Source organism: Diaporthe batatas (assembly GCF_019321695.1).
Source record: "Diaporthe batatas strain CRI 302-4 chromosome Unknown Contig00015, whole genome shotgun sequence".
NCBI lineage: Eukaryota > Fungi > Ascomycota > Sordariomycetes > Diaporthales > Diaporthaceae > Diaporthe > Diaporthe batatas.
In genome coordinates, this window is record NW_025408562.1 from 949,497 (window position 1) to 964,446 (window position 14,950).

General features: G+C 58.2%; 5 protein-coding genes across 5 annotated transcripts; 3 read left to right on the forward strand and 2 right to left on the reverse strand.

Moving 5' to 3' along the window:
- Nucleotides 1-437: 437 nt before the first annotated feature.
- Nucleotides 438-2,332, reverse strand: KVR01_011167 (uncharacterized protein). Its single transcript, XM_044781359.1, has 5 exons — nucleotides 2,104-2,332; nucleotides 1,946-2,022; nucleotides 1,463-1,889; nucleotides 1,086-1,403; nucleotides 438-1,014 (listed from the first exon to the last, which is right to left on the reverse strand). The coding sequence occupies exons 1-5, from the start codon at nucleotides 2,125-2,127 to the stop codon at nucleotides 505-507; spliced, it is 1,356 nt and encodes a 451-aa protein (XP_044639542.1). The 5' UTR covers nucleotides 2,128-2,332; the 3' UTR covers nucleotides 438-504.
- A 246-nt stretch (nucleotides 2,333-2,578) lies between these two features.
- KVR01_011361 (uncharacterized protein) lies at nucleotides 2,579-6,925 on the forward strand. Its single transcript, XM_044794552.1, has 4 exons — nucleotides 2,579-3,011; nucleotides 3,890-4,075; nucleotides 4,131-4,930; nucleotides 4,985-6,925. Exons 1-4 carry the CDS (start codon nucleotides 2,853-2,855, stop codon nucleotides 6,135-6,137), a joined length of 2,298 nt encoding a protein of 765 aa, XP_044639736.1. The 5' UTR covers nucleotides 2,579-2,852; the 3' UTR covers nucleotides 6,138-6,925.
- A 354-nt stretch (nucleotides 6,926-7,279) lies between these two features.
- KVR01_011160 (sorting nexin 1) lies at nucleotides 7,280-9,262 on the forward strand (the record flags this gene model as incomplete). The annotated part of the gene is made up of 4 exons (XM_044783744.1): nucleotides 7,280-7,897; nucleotides 7,984-8,361; nucleotides 8,438-9,040; nucleotides 9,101-9,262. The coding sequence occupies 4 exons, from the start codon at nucleotides 7,280-7,282 to the stop codon at nucleotides 9,260-9,262; spliced, it is 1,761 nt and encodes a 586-aa protein (XP_044639535.1).
- Nucleotides 9,263-9,694: 432 nt separating this feature from the next.
- Nucleotides 9,695-10,306, reverse strand: KVR01_011235 (mitochondrial 54S ribosomal protein YmL36; the record flags this gene model as incomplete). The annotated part of the gene is made up of 1 exon (XM_044793486.1): nucleotides 9,695-10,306. One exon carries the CDS (start codon nucleotides 10,304-10,306, stop codon nucleotides 9,695-9,697), a length of 612 nt encoding a protein of 203 aa, XP_044639610.1.
- Nucleotides 10,307-10,687: 381 nt separating this feature from the next.
- Nucleotides 10,688-11,643, forward strand: KVR01_011215 (uncharacterized protein; the record flags this gene model as incomplete). Its single annotated transcript, XM_044790396.1, has 2 exons — nucleotides 10,688-10,823; nucleotides 10,892-11,643. 2 exons carry the CDS (start codon nucleotides 10,688-10,690, stop codon nucleotides 11,641-11,643), a joined length of 888 nt encoding a protein of 295 aa, XP_044639590.1.
- Between the last annotated feature and the right edge of the window lie 3,307 nt (nucleotides 11,644-14,950).

The following is a 14,950-nucleotide window of genomic DNA, read 5'->3' on the forward strand; positions in this document are numbered from 1 at the left end:
AGGTGCATAGCACCCGACCCCTGTCCTTCCGTTCAGCTCCACCATGACAGCATTACAGCGGGTCAACGGCCCCGGCAACACCCACACGAGAGGACAGTCGGCTTTGCGATCTGCACTGGAAATTGTGCCGGAATTCAAGTCCCGGGGTCCAAGGGCATTGATTCACTGCTGGCTGGCTGGCAGCGTTGCAGAGCATGGTATGAATCCTGGCATGGCCTAGTAGTGATTATGCTTGTGTTAAGAAATACCAATCTGTTTTATTGGCGATGAGTCAATACATATTCATCAAGTACACGTGTATAAGAGAACAAACTATATTATCTGCAACATTGGTTCACGGGGTATGGTTCCAGGCAGGGTTGTCTTGCAGAGACTATTTCAGAACATCACATAGGATCTTATGCTAGTCAATATCTATCTATGTAAACATTGCTGAGTTTTCAAGGGACACGATCATCAATTTTGAATTTGTCTGGGCTTTCTAAATACATAGCAGCAAAACATCTAAAGCTTGGACTTCTGGATGTTCTGGCCCGGCTGCGCGTGCTTCAGCCCGTATTGCTTAAGCAGCTCCTCCGTCTTCTTCTGCTGCGCCAGGATCTTGGCTGTAACCTCCTTGCCCCTCTTGTTTTCGTTCCTGCCCATCTGCTGGAGATGTACCTCGTCCGGCCCGTCCGCAAGGCGCAGCGTGCGGATACCCGCCCACATGTACGCCAGCGGCGTGTCCTGGCTGACACCAGCGCCGCCGAACGACTGCACCGCGCGGTCGATCACCGTCAGTGCCATCTGCGGCACGAGGACCTTGGCCTCCGCGATATCCTTCAGGGCCCCCTTCGGCCCGTGGTCGTCCATGGTGATGGCGGCGTTGAGCACGACGAGGCGGGCGGCGTCGATCTCGAGGCGGGACTTGGCGACCCATTCGAGAATCACGCCGTGCTCGCGCAGCTGCTTCTTGAAGGGGGTCTTGGTGGGGTCGTTGATGCGCATCAACATCCACTCGAGAGCTTTCTCGGCCTAGTTGCTCACAGGGTCAGCTTGCTGTCTCACGTCCTGGAATGCATGCTGTAGATCGCGGGTGCACTTACCGCGCCAATGGTACGCATAGCGTGGTGAATACGGCCAGGGCCGAGTCTGCCCTGGATGATTTCGAAACCGCGGCCCTCGCCCAGCACGAGGCTGCTGACAGGGACGCGGACATCCTTGAAAGAGATGTGCCCATGGCCGTGGGGCGCATCGTCGTACCCGTAAACGTTCAGCATGCGGTGGATCGTGATACCCTTCGTGTCTGCCGGTACGAGAACCACGGATTGCTGGCGGTAGGGGTCCTTGTTTTGGGCATCAGACTTGCCCATGACAATATAGATCTTGCACCTGGGGTCTCCTGCGCCGCTGGACCACCATTTCTGTCAAGATGATCAGCAAAGATTATCCCCATAAAAGCCGAACCCGATAGATCACTTACCTGGCCATTCAAAACATATTCATTTCCCTCCTTACGAATCTCCAGCTCAATATTAGTGGCATCACTCGAAGCCACTTGAGGCTCAGTCATCAGGAAGGCGGAGCGGATCTTGCCATCCAGTAGAGGCTGCAGCCACTGTGCCTTTTGAGCGTCATTTCCGTACTTGGCCAACACTTCCATGTTTCCAGTGTCAGGGGCGGCGCAATTGACTGCTTCCGAAGCAGCCTTGGACCTGCCGAGCCACTCTGCCATGAGGCCATACTCGAGGTTTGTAAAACCTGGGGACTCCTTATAGTGGCCCTTGGGCAGGAACATGTTCCAAAGACCAAGAGAACGGGCCTTCTGCTTGAGCTCATCAATAATGGTGGGGTAGTGGTCCCATCTCGCGTCCCCAGAGCCTATCTGGGCCTCGAGGACTGGATCAGCTCTGCAATCTGTCAGCTTTGCCGGCTCGGCCATGTTGTTTCAGGGACTATAGCTCACGGGATGCATTCTTCTTCTACAAACTTGGCAACGATGTCCAACGTCTTCTTTGCCCGATCGCTCACACGGTTCTTGCACTACAGATCGCCATGCGTTTAGCCACGGCACGTTTGGAACAGGTTAGGGGTTCTGATACGGGCCGGCAATGCTAGACTCACGATCTCTGGGATTCTGGACGACATGATGATTTGATGGTGGCTTCGTAGGCTCTTGAGGAACACTGATATGTGTGATCCAGTGTGAAACAAGGGCTATGAGGATGAGAATCAAGAGAAGTGGAAGAGAAGGAGGAGTATGTTGGACCACCCCTCGACAGTTTGGTAATAGACCTTCCGAGGTACCCTGTTTCCCCAGTTTTGGGCCGAGGCTCGCCACGCCCAGAGTTCCATAGGGGTAGGCCGACAGCGGGGAAGAGCCCACGGCCGGCCTGGGGTCGGGCGGCTGGCGGGGCTCCCATGGTGACATAGGACAGGGATCAGCAGTCCCCGGAGCCGGGAGCATGGGCGTACCAGGCGCGTCCTCTGGGCCAGAGCAGAAGCTGCTCTCATTGGCCCGAGGGACCCAGGCACGACAGCTCTCGAATGCTGCAGAGCCTCAACACGCATCTGCACGATACGGTCGCCAACCCTACCACTCCACAGCCCGATTTCATCGGCAACGTCATCTGGAAATATTGTTGTATCAACAGACCACTACTCCGGTCCCTTTTAAATATCCTTATTCTGCTCCAACCCTCCGGAACTGGTTCCAAAACTGCTGGAAGTACCGGTTTCAACAGAGAAGGAGCTCACTCGCGAGCATCTCCGCCAAGCCAGTCAGAGCTCCAGCGAAACACAGAACACGCCCAGACTCGAATCGGCAGACCAGATAGACGAGGGACTGGCTTCAGCTGCGTCAATCGCCCGTTATGTCGGCCTCAGGTGCTCCCAGCTCCGCCGGTGCTGGGCAAGCCGGGGGAGGTTATGGAGGGCAGGCTCACCATGGAGGAGCAAGTTCTGCTACTGGCCAGGCGCCATCAGCACCCCCTGCTCCTGCTCCCCAATCCACGCAGAACCTCAACCAGATCGTGAGTCTTTCGGTTTCCCAACTGTGACCTGGGGCATTCTCCCATCTCCCTGCGCCTATCTTTGTTGTGTTTGTGATTTTCGGACCTGCAGTAACCGGAAAGGGGACACTCTAAGTGGAGGTTACCCGACTCTTTAAGGGCATCACCTTGCCATTATTGAAGTGTGAGCCCGGCTGGCACATGTGTCAATTCTCTGTAGTGTCTTTGTGCGATGAGTACTTTTCTTTCTTTTGGAGGACTGCATGCTCTTTTATTTCACTTTTATTCGTCCATGGACTGGCAATGGATATGGGTGGAAAAATGGAAGTTGTTGCGCTTCAAGGTAGGTAAGAAGCTCAAGCTGGCAAGCTGGCAAGCTGGGCAAACTGTGGGCGAGCGAGCCAGCCGTCCTGCCGATAAGGCGACCACATCTGCAGAAGCCAGGCCTTTCTGCTGGATGGTCCAGCACCCCGTCGCGCACAAGGAAACCAACTTTATCCCCCTCCAATATCTGCAAGCTAGGTATTCTGCTACCTCTTCAGACCACAACTTCTGCGTTTGTTTCACCGGGAAGGCATAGATACGTCTTCTCACCGTCAAGGAAACCCGACGTCGGGTACAATCTACCCCTGCCAACGCGCCAGTCGAATTTGTTGGCCATGGCGCCACCAAAGGACCGTCTCGTGCGTGGTGAATTTCCAAAGGACCGTCTTGTGCGTGGTGAATTTAAAGTTATGGAGGGGCGGATCATCTGATGCGATGCGGTTTGCTCTATGCGACCGGACTACCTCTCGTTAGGGCCTTTAGCTTGTCCAAGTGGCGCTCATCTTGGTTCCTTCCATATCAGTTTGACCTCGTCCTGCGCTTGTGTGCCCTGTTGCTGATTAGCACTTTCCTAGGTCACCGACTACCTGCTGAAAAGGGGGTTTCTCAGGACGGAGGAAATATTCAGGAAGGAGTCAGCCAACCTAGGGCCTGACGGTCGGCCGCAGCACAAATCCACAGACGAGATGGGCCCAAAGCGCTATGGCAAGGCATTCAGCTTGCTAAAGACTTTCGTCGATAACAATCTTGACTACTACAAGGTACATATGTCAACCCACCAGCAATGCCGACATGGCTAACCAGGCCGGCTGTTAGTTTGAGCTCCAAAAGTTCATGTGGCCCTTGTTCATCCACTCTTATCTCGAGCTTGTCGAGAACGGATACCCGACGGAGGCCAAAAACTTTCTGGGTGACTTCGGCGACGACTTCAAGGCCATCCATGGTGACGACCTCAAGCTGCTTTCGACCATCACTTTACCTGCGCACGTCAAAGAGAACGAGACTACACAGCTCTACAAGGCCAACAAGTACCACATCCCCGTGACTGACAAGGTTCAGGATCTTGTCTTGGGACATCTCGAGAAGGAGTACGAAAGTGGCGGCAAGACTATGATTCAACTTGTCGCCCGTTACTGCATCATCAAGAACGTCGACCGGGGGCTTGCAAATCCTAAGAGTTTCTTTGCCATTTTCAACAACCAGCCCAGTGTTCGTGTGGACGAGAGCGACGTGATGGAGGGAATTCCGGGTGCCTTCACCGGTGTAAGGTCCAACGTCGCGCCTGATGTGCCTCTGAAGCTCGGTCCTCTGCCAATGGAGGCAGAACTGCAGGAGGAGGTCCGGGCAGAGATCGAGGAAGAAGACCGGCGCAACCCCCCATCCGATGGACGAAGTTCCCTTCTCGAGGAGTTCGATAACAAGATCAAGCGTGAAGAGAGCATGGACGGACCCGCTCGCACAGATCTTCCTCTACCGGCCTCTCGCGCAAGAGACGTTCTGAGTGAAATTGAGAAGATCAGAGAGCACAGAGACCGTTTCCGCATCGAGGGTAGAACTGGCGGCGTTGGCGCAGCTGTGTCTGTGTGCATGTACACATTCCACAACACCCTCGGAAGGCAAGTATATCCCTCGATGGGCCTGAAGAGCACGGGCTAACTTCGTGCCCGCAGTTACAACTGCATCGAATTCTCCAACGATCAAGAGCTTGTGGCCGTTGGCACCATGGACTCGTACATTCGCGTGTGGAGCATGGACGGGAGCCACCTCAAATCCGCCCTTGACAACGGCTCGCAGTCAGCAACAAACAATCGTATGCTGATCGGTCACTCCGCCCCTGTCTATGGGCTCTCCTTCTCCGATGCTGTATCCGTTCCGCACGAGAGAAGGGACACCCCAAGGGCCCCGCGCTTGTTGCTGTCATGCGCAGCCGACGGCCACATCCGGCTGTGGTCGCTCGATACTTGGTCTTGTCTGTGCATCTACAAGTCCCATGACGGCCCTATATTCAACGTACAGTGGGGCCCCCACGGCCATTACTTTGTCAGCGGTGGTTGGGACAAGACCGTGAGGATCTGGATGCAGGACCACGCGACACCGGTCAGGACCTGCGTTGGCCATGACACCAGCATCTCCGCCGTGGCTTGGCACCCAAACGGCACTTACGTCTTTTCAGCTTCCGACGAGACCGACAAATCAATCAGAATGTGGTCCGTCGTCACGGGAGACTGTGTTCGAATCATGGTGGGGCACCACCATTACATCAATACAATCGAATGCGCTCCCAACGGCAAGGTCCTCGCCAGTGCCGACATCGACGGCAACATTTTCTGGTGGGACATCGAGAAGGGAGTCGCTATCAAGAAGAGCAAAGGCCACGGAAAGGGTGGCATTACTTCCCTCAGCTTCAGTGTCGAGTCCAAGGTCCTTGTCTCTGGTGGCGTCGACAACACTGTTCGTGTCTGGGACGTCGACCTTCCCGCCGATGGCAGCAAGCCTGTTGGTGGCTCCACGGGCCAAGCCGCCCAGCCTGAGAACAACGCGAGCAACGGGGATTCGATTGGACCGAGTGACCGGAGCATCACGGTCGGTGGACAGCCTCAACAGCCACCTGCCGCGGCAGCGTCTGCTTCAAATACCAACGGCGCTGCGTCCGCGGGCACTGGTGTTTCGGGCACTGGCACCGGAAAGAAGAAGGGAAAGGAGGTGCAAATATCGGCCGATCAAATCAGCGCTTTCCCTACGAAGAAGACAGCCGTCAAGAAAGTCCGCTTCACGCGCATGAACCTCGTCACCGCGGCTGGCGTGTACGAGCCGGAGCGCTGAGGGTTAAACTTGCGAAGGAACTCGATATATACAGCTTCCTGCTTGAATTCTGATGGGGTCGTGGCTTGAGGCATGAGGGAATTTGCTAGCCTTTACCAGTTCGAAAAAGTCAGCCTGGATGTCGAGGTTGACTATCGTGTCTAACATTTGATATTCTAGTCGCTCGGGATGAGATCAATACCCCATGATTTTAATGGCGTTATTAGGGGAGCTTGAAAGGCGAGGTGCTTTGCAAAAAAGTGAGAGAGGCACTACGGAGGCAGATTTGACGGTCGGTCTTGTCATATTGTAGAGTTAGCCTGGACCTCAGGAATCATCGGTTCGAGGATGGATATTCATTGCAGAGGCCTCTTCTTCTAGTGGCCGGGGAGAACCTCCCAGTAGCCGGCGAGAAGTCGAACTTTCAGTTCATGGTGGCTGCCGCCTCTGCCGCCGCCTCCGTGCCCATGGCGAGAAGTCGAACTTTCAGTTCATGGTGGCTGCCGCCTTCGTGTCCGGGGCCAGCACACCAAGACCACTGGCTGGCCCTCGAAACGTCCGCAGCCGACCAGTCAGTGCTTCCCAGTGGCGGAGATATCGCAGACGCAGCTACAGAGGGAGCTGTGGACATTGGATCACGAATGGTGAGACAGACAGCAGCAATCAAGCGCCAGATAGGTACATCTAAACGAATCACGCGCAGTTGGTGATCCCAGCTTTGGCAAGCACGAGCTACAGTATCGAGGTTAGTCAAGATACAAAAGTGGCTTCTAAGTAATAATAATTCGCTTTCAAGGTCGTCATTAGAAGACAAGTATGTACACAACTGCACGGTGGTATAAGCGGCAGTCGGCTTCCTTGCCAGGGCTCCTACCAAGCAGGCAGCGCGAAGGTACCTAAGTCCAGGTACCCTTTGGGCGGGCTGGTACGTCAGGGATGGCCCAAGCTTCGCCAACCGCGCGGGCGCAGGCAGGCGTAGCTTGGAGACTAGGTACCATTGATGCAGTCAGTCCAACCGACATAGCACGACGTACGAATCCTTTGACGCCACTGTATCCTGCGAAAGAGGAGACTGCCTGGACCTGCACATTGTGGTATTTGCACGAGCTTGGATAACACGGACAGTCATCTCTCGATCCAGAGTCTCAAAGCGAGGATAGAAGATGGACCCCCTGGGAGAATCGCCCTGGGCCGACGCCCCTGCCCAACCACCACCACCCTCCTCGACCTCCGAATCTCAGCCGGCCGGCGACGACGAGACCCCCAAGCCAGCCTCAGAAGCCGCGCCTTCTGCCACGACCAGCTCCGGTCCCCGGCCTTCCCGCCTGACGCCCCGCCGCCTTGTCGCGCAGCCGACCAAGCTGCAGGCCGTCGAAGATGACCCCCTCGGGCCGCTGGGCGCGGCGGAGCCGGTGGTGTCTGCCGCCGAGGGCGAGCCACCCATGCCTCCGCAGAAGGAGCCGCCCGCGCCGGCAGCCATGGCTTCGACGCTGCCCGTGCGCACCATGATGTCCCCCGGCCAGCAACAGCAGCAGAAGAGGGGCGTGAACGACCCGCACCGGGTTGATGACGAGGACGACGGGGACGACAGGCTGGGGAGCTCAGGGGGCAGGGCGCCGCCGCCGGTACAGGCCGCCACGCCCGTGCAAGGGAGGGGGGCCGGCCCGCCGAGCGTCAGCGTCGAGCAGGCGGCCAAGCCGTCCTTCTCCATCACCGTCGGTGACCCGCACAAGGTCGGCGATCTGACTAGCAGCCATATCGTGTATGCCGTGCGGACAAAGGTATGTCTCATCCTCGGGTGTCTCAACATTGTGGCATGGCAACTGCGTGGGGAAGAATGGTTGCTGATGCTGTATCTTTGATGTAGACCACGTCCAAGGCCTACAAGCAATCCGAGTTCGAGGTCAAGAGGAGATACCGGGACTTCCTATGGCTCTACAATACCCTCCATGCGAACAACCCGGGCATAGTGGTACCGCCTCCCCCAGAGAAGCAGGCAGTCGGACGATTCGAGACGAACTTTGTCGAGGCGAGACGCGCGGCCCTCGAGAAGATGCTCAACAAAACTGCTGCACATGCTACGCTACAACATGATGCGGATCTCAAACTGTTCCTCGAGAGCGAGTCTTTTAATGTGGATATCAAGCATAAGGAGAGGAGGGAGCCGAATCTTGGGGAGAGCAAGGGCATGTTCAGCTCGCTTGGCCTAGGCGGCTCGACCAGCAAGTTCGTGGAGCAAGACGACGTAAGCTTTCCCGCCATCTCCCGCCATCGCCTTATCCGGGTTCGTATCGTCACATGCTGATTTTATTTACTTGTAGTGGTTCCATGATCGTCGAGTATACCTTGATGCACTTGAGAATCAACTGAAAGGCCTACTCAAGGCCATGGATACGATGGTAGCTCAGCGCAAGTCAATGGCAGAGGCAGCCGGCGACTTCTCAGCTTCACTGCATGCGCTTTCAACGGTCGAGCTATCGCCGACCCTGTCGGGCCCCTTAGAGGCCCTGTCGGACCTGCAGATCACCATCCGCGACGTGTACGACCGGCAGGCGCAGCAGGACGTCCTCACTTTTGGAATCACCATCGAGGAGTACATCCGACTGATCGGGAGCGTTAAGCAAGCGTTCGGGCAGCGCCAGAAGGCCTTCTACGCCTGGCATGCTGCCGAGTCAGAGATGCAGAAGCGCAAGGCCAACCAGGACAAGCTCCTTAGACAGGGCAAGTCTCAGCAAGACCGCCTGAACCAGGTCAGCGCCGAGGTAGCAGACTCGGAGAGGAAGGTGCACCAGGCGCACCTGCTTTTTGAGGACATGGGACGGCTGTTGAGACAGGAGCTGGACCGCTTCGAGCGGGAGAAGGTGGAGGACTTCAAGAGCGGCGTGGAGACGTTCTTGGAGAGCTCGGTCGAGGCGCAGAAGGAGGTGAGTAGCACGTGAGGCCACTTTATGACATCAAAGCGGGTTGCTGACTCTTTTCCGCAGCTTATCGAGAAGTGGGAGACATTCCTCCTGCAGCTTGACTCGGCAGACGACGAGACCGTCTTCTACAAGCCACCCGTCTTCCAGCCAGCGGGCGGCAACAGGCCAGCTGGGGATACCGCGGTGGACCGAGCCCGTGCTCGCATTGACGAGGATTCTGACTAGAGAGCCCAGGACCCCCCGAGACGCTATCATAGCTATAGCGACCATGGGCTGAGCCGGCACGGCTTCGTGGGCATGAGCTTCACCTGGCATGGCCGCTGAAATGCTGCTCCGGTCTGTCTCGACGTGGACTGCGCAAGAGCCGCGTGCAAGGTGAACTGGAATGAATCCCCGAGGACTGAAAAGGCCAAATGCTGCGGTCGGCCGCGGTGTATAGGTAATGTCTCCTAGAAGTAATGTACATAGAACATTGCAGGCGCGTGGTTTCTCCATTATTTTTTCTAGCAGCCACAGAATCAACACGACGGGCCGCCAGGTGTTCTTCTAAAGGCCTCGATATCCCACATCCCAAGAACAAGTCATTCGAGATGACAGCCCTCGCACTACTGTGACCACAGCAAAGCGCCCGCGCGCGGCCCCCAAGGCACCCGTCACTTATTTCTTCTTGCCCTTCTTCGCGACACGATTCGAGGCGACCTGGCCGCCCTTGAGGCTCGGCTCGTCCCTCACGTACGTAGCCATCAGGTCGGACAGGTTATCCATAGCGCCGCTGTCATCCTCCTCGCCACCACCACCACCAACAACATCCTTCGCGTCCTCCTTCTTCTTCTTGCCCCCCGCCGCCGCCGCCTCGTCCGCGGCGCCGTCCTCGGGCCCCCCCTCGGCCAGGTCGTACATGGACCCGAAGCGGCTCCTGAAGCTGGCGAGCTTGCCGGCCTCGTCGACCTCGACGTTCTTGAGCGACGCCTCGGACGGCTGCCACGTCAGGTGGTTGCGCGTGTCCTTGGTGGACCGGAGCACGGGCGCCGGCGACGTCGACCGCGTCGTGTACGTCGACCCGTCGCTCAGCTGGACGATCTGCGTGAAGGTGTAGGGCCGCTTGGGCCGCGCGACCTCGGTGGCGTGCCGCACCTGCTGTGCCGCCGCCGCCGCCGCGTGTCTTGCTGTTGTTGTCCTTGATGCTGTCGGCCGGGATGTGGTGGTGAGGAGGGCGGACGTCGAGGACGGGAGGCTCCGGGGGAGGAGGGCTGTCGGGAGCTTGGCCATTGTGCGAGTCGGAGGGCGGGTCTGGCCCCTTTTTCGGACTGTGGTGACGGTGTTCTGTTCCGCGAGGGCTTTGGTTTGGTGAGTCTGGTGGGTATGGCTGCTCTGGTTGTCTTCGTTGCTGGCCCCGTCGTCGGCCGTGGTTTGATCGCAGGTTGGACGGACAAGGTTGGACGGTGTAAATTTCGACCGCGGCTTATCGCGTTGCTTATCGTAGCTCCCCCTACCGAGCTCCCGGCATGTGGTTTACCTCTTTTTTTTTTTTTTTAATCCCTCTTGCTCGCACTCGGGATCAATGACGATTTCCTTTTCCCTCTCCCGCAGCACCTGTCTGAACCGGCCAATGCAAAGATTCCTCGTCCGACCACATCTGAATGGGCTGAAATGAGGAGAGCGTGCATTTTGCGCCAACTGGGCAGATGCGCGGATCATCACACACCAAGCCCGCCTCCTTCACGATGCGGCCCTGAAGCGGCGCCCTGGCTGCGGCCTCTGCGCCGGGGGCCCTCTGGTGCTCTACGTACGATCCGCTACATCCCGCCCCTGCCAGTGGGCTCCTCCGTGCTAACAGCTAGCTACGTCCCACAGACTTCCAACGGCGGTCGTTCTCGCAGTCCCCCCTCGCCCGCAAGGAAGCATGGGACGTCGCCCCCCCACGGGCGCCCTCGGTCCACCCGCACCCACACCACGACGCCGCCTTCGACGCCCTGCCCCCGCCAGAACAGCTGCGCTCCGTGATGCGCCTGCTCGCGCACTCGGTCGTGGTGTGCACCTCCGCGGACCCGTCCGCCCCCGCCGGAGCGGCCGCCCCGGTCCCCAGGGGCATGACCATGTCCTCCTTCACGTCGCTCTCGCTGCGCCCGACGCCCCTCGTCACGTTCAACATCGCGACCCCGAGCCGCACCCTCGACGCGGTCTCGCGGAGCCGCCGGTTCAACATCCACGTCCTCAGCGGCGACGTCGCCGGCGCCAGGGTGGCGGAGTGGTTCCGGAAGGGCAACGCCGACGGGCTGGGCGTCTTCGAGGCTGGCAGGCTGAGGGATGAGTGTGGCTGTGAGGTCGTCGCAGCAGAGGCGGGGGCAGACGCATCAGGCAAGGCGGCGGCGGCCCCGCCGCTGTTGAAGGGCCCCGGCGTGCTCTTTGCGCTGCGGTGTAGCCTCATGGGCGACGAGCCGGCCAGAGGGCTCGTGAGGGTTCGGGATCATGTCATAGTCCTGGCAGAGGTTGTCGACATCATCGAGGGCCAGGGTGGAAAGACTGGGCCGGCAGCCTTCGGACTGGCCTACGCTGATAGGCTGTACAGGCAGCTTGGGTCTACAATGGCCTTGACCGAGGATTAGGGTCTGCGTACGTTGCATGCAGCACTGGCAGCAATATCAGATGCGGCTCTGGGAGAAGTTGGTCCGTGGTCCCCTCAAAACCCACATTGTACCCAGCGCAAGTCGACCCCCTCGGCCGACAACCCCATATGCTGTCAGATTAAGCCCTGGGATCTCTACAAAGACCATGCAGACCCGCCGGGGCGGACTGGAGCTTCACCGACCCACCGTCTGGATATGGAGATCCGACCCCTACCGCCCTGGGGCTGCCAGGCGGGTTTTACTCGAGGCAGGTGAACTCGATCTGAGATCGCACAGTAGGAAAAGCAACAATAGAAACAAAAGGTTGAAACATGCAGCCTCCATACATTCCGTGTTACGTTCTGTGTCACGAGCAACTCAATTGAAGGCGTGACGTCGTGCTCAGATCTGCGGGAAGTCCGGCCGAGCGTGACTGTATCGACAAGAATGTGACCTGTCTCGAGTACGGGCAGTGGCGATTTCCCACCACGATACTGTACTGTACAGATCAAAGCAACACACGGGTTCTGGGGGAGCTCAGATATCCTGCACCCCCCTCCCCTCCTATCGAGACGAGGCCCGTTTCATCGCATGCTCTGCCCTGAATGTTAAGAAACTCGCTTAGGGCAGCTAGGGCAGGCTTGGCATTGCCAAACGGGCCCTTCGGTGCGGCAAGTGCAAGCCCGCCGCTATGGTAACTGGATTTGACTTCTTACACAACTTCGTGCCGGGTGTCTCTGTCTGCACTAGGTCGGGGACGGGACAAAGGCATTTGAGCTTGGTCGCGGCCGGGGCTGAAACCACTTGGGACGAATTGGACAGCTCGGCAGCTGCCCGGGAAGGGGGTCGAGAGAGGTGCAATGCAGATCGCGGTTAAAATGCGGGTGAATGAACAAGCGGGCGGGCACTGGTGGACGCCTGCACAGGCCGTGCCCGCGTGCTCGGCACCTTGTGCCGTTCACGTAGCAGAACACTGCAAAGAGCAATGTTGATAATGAGTCGTCGCGAGATCCGAAGAGGGGCCAGTGCCATATCGAAGAAGCGAATGCAACAGTGCAAATGGCAAACTCTTTTGGCACGACGACAGCCGAAGACAACAACCAACAAATAGTGCACGGCATGGCCAGGAGAGGCTAAAACCCGGTATAAGCGCCGAACCCAGCGCCACGCGAAGCCGCCTGACGAGCTGGGTCCAATCACGGTGGAATGAGACGCCGCAGGAGCGCATTCGATTTCAAAGCGAGCCCCCGTCCCAACAGGCGTTGACCAGACTTTGAGAGCTGATACATCACTCCCATTGATACAGTGTAGTATGAAAGACCACAAAAACGGGCAAAATAGACGCGCTGAAGCAACAAGGGCCCGCACAGGCGACCTGTTGTTGGTGAGGACGTCATCGCACGGGAGGAACGCTCTGTTCCTGGGGACAAGACCAGCAGACGCGGTCATGTCGCCGCCACGCCGGCGCCGTGTCTCAAAGCCCCCCCAAGCCCCCTCGCAGCGGTAGCCGGGCTAGCGTCAACGTGGGAAGGGCGCTCCGTTTTCCAGCCCGGGCTCTAGAAGCTTTGGAACAGGTCCCGCCCTTTTTTCTTCTTCCCAGCCTGCCTGCCTGCCTGCCTGTCTTCTCGCAGCCGCGGCGAAAAGGTGGCCGCGAGGAATGGCGGCGGGGGCGTAAGCGCACATCGGCACAGGTGTCGGCGGTCACCCGTCACTGTTCCCAATAGTCTCGGGGATGGATGCCGGCCGGCCAAGTCGTGTTTGCTAATAAGACACACACAAGGGTGGGTGTGTGTGTGTGTACATAGTATGGCCACCGCACCTGTGTCGATCGATAGATATCCCTGTGTTGATGCTGTTTGCTACCAATGCTGATTGCTTGCTTGCTTGCCTGTTGCTGCATGCTGTCGCTGCAAAAGAGCCACTCGCCCGAACACAGCTCTCTGCCCTCCCACGGCGCGCTCGTCTCGTGAGGGCCCTTCGCGGGCTAATGCACGAGGTCGGCTCTGTGTCGAGGCACAAGCCCCCGGGACCTCGCTGATTGGCGAGATGGGCCCTGGCCAAGAACGGAGAGGCTCGATGTGGCGGGAAGTTTGATCCCACCCTCCTCCCCCTCCCCCTCACCTCTGTCAACACTATTGTGTGCTGCAGAACGACAGACAAGTACAGTAGTGTGCTCCGTGCTGTGCTGTGCTATGCTGTGCCGAGTGTGCGTTGGTTCCCCATGAGAGAGGGAAACAGCGAGCCGGATTATTAGCACGGCGACGATCGCTTGTTCTGAGCACCCGGACACACCAGGCTGAGCGGCAGCTGCTGGCAGGCAACCGCCCTGAGGTGCTCGTCTACTATCTAACAATAAGCTGTATGTCATGTGGGAGCTGATCTCCCGGCACCACATGCCACCAGCCCTCGGCGACGGGCGGGTTCTGGTCGCCCGATCTGCCCCCCAGGTCGAGTCAGATACGGAGTGTGCAGCGGCCACTCCGCCCTACACGTGTGGTGTAGGCAGTCTCGAGATTTGAAGACCGAAAGAGTGGGACTGCAGCATGGGAAGCAGCATGAATCGAAAATTCGCAATCTGCAGGGCACAGTGAGCAGTGAGCAGGTCCCGGGGCGGGCTGGGCGGGGAGTGGGGGGGCAGGAAGTGATGCTGATACTTGGCATTGCGTCCGAGGCTCCCTGCCTGCAGGTGCTGCCGGCGAACAGCGTCACACCTTTTTTTTTCCCTCTCGGCTTGGGGGTGGCGAGACTGGCCCCGAGAGCAGTCCAATGTCTGTTTGAGCGGGAGGGGGAGCGAGCCGTCGGGGACCTGGTCTTGGGTGGAGTGGACACTTGGGGTCTGGACCCGCCCCGTCGTCCCGCCGCTGAGGCGAACCCTTCTTTGTTTCCCAAGGGACGGAGGGTGCTGGAGCGTGCTGGAGCGTGCTTGAGTAGTTCTCCAAGCCCGCTCGGAGCCGACGACGCGACAGAGAGGGTATCCCCGTCTCGTGGGAAATAGGTAAACTTGACGACAACTCCCAAGGGCTGTACGGAGTACTCGGTGCTCGGTGCTCATTACAGTCTGTTCAACAGACGGGTTCAGTAATCTTGCGGCAATGAATACCACCGTAATAATTCATGCTGGGGCTCAAGTGCCCCACTATTATGTTGGTGGGATGGCAGAATGAATACCCTGGGCACCGTTGCAGTGTAGATTGAAGGGACGGCAGGTGCCCATTGATAGCCCTTGGCCAGATGTACCTGATCTGCTGATGTGCCATCATCAGAGGCAGACAGCAACAGGCTATAATTACATGCAGGCGCGCCACGC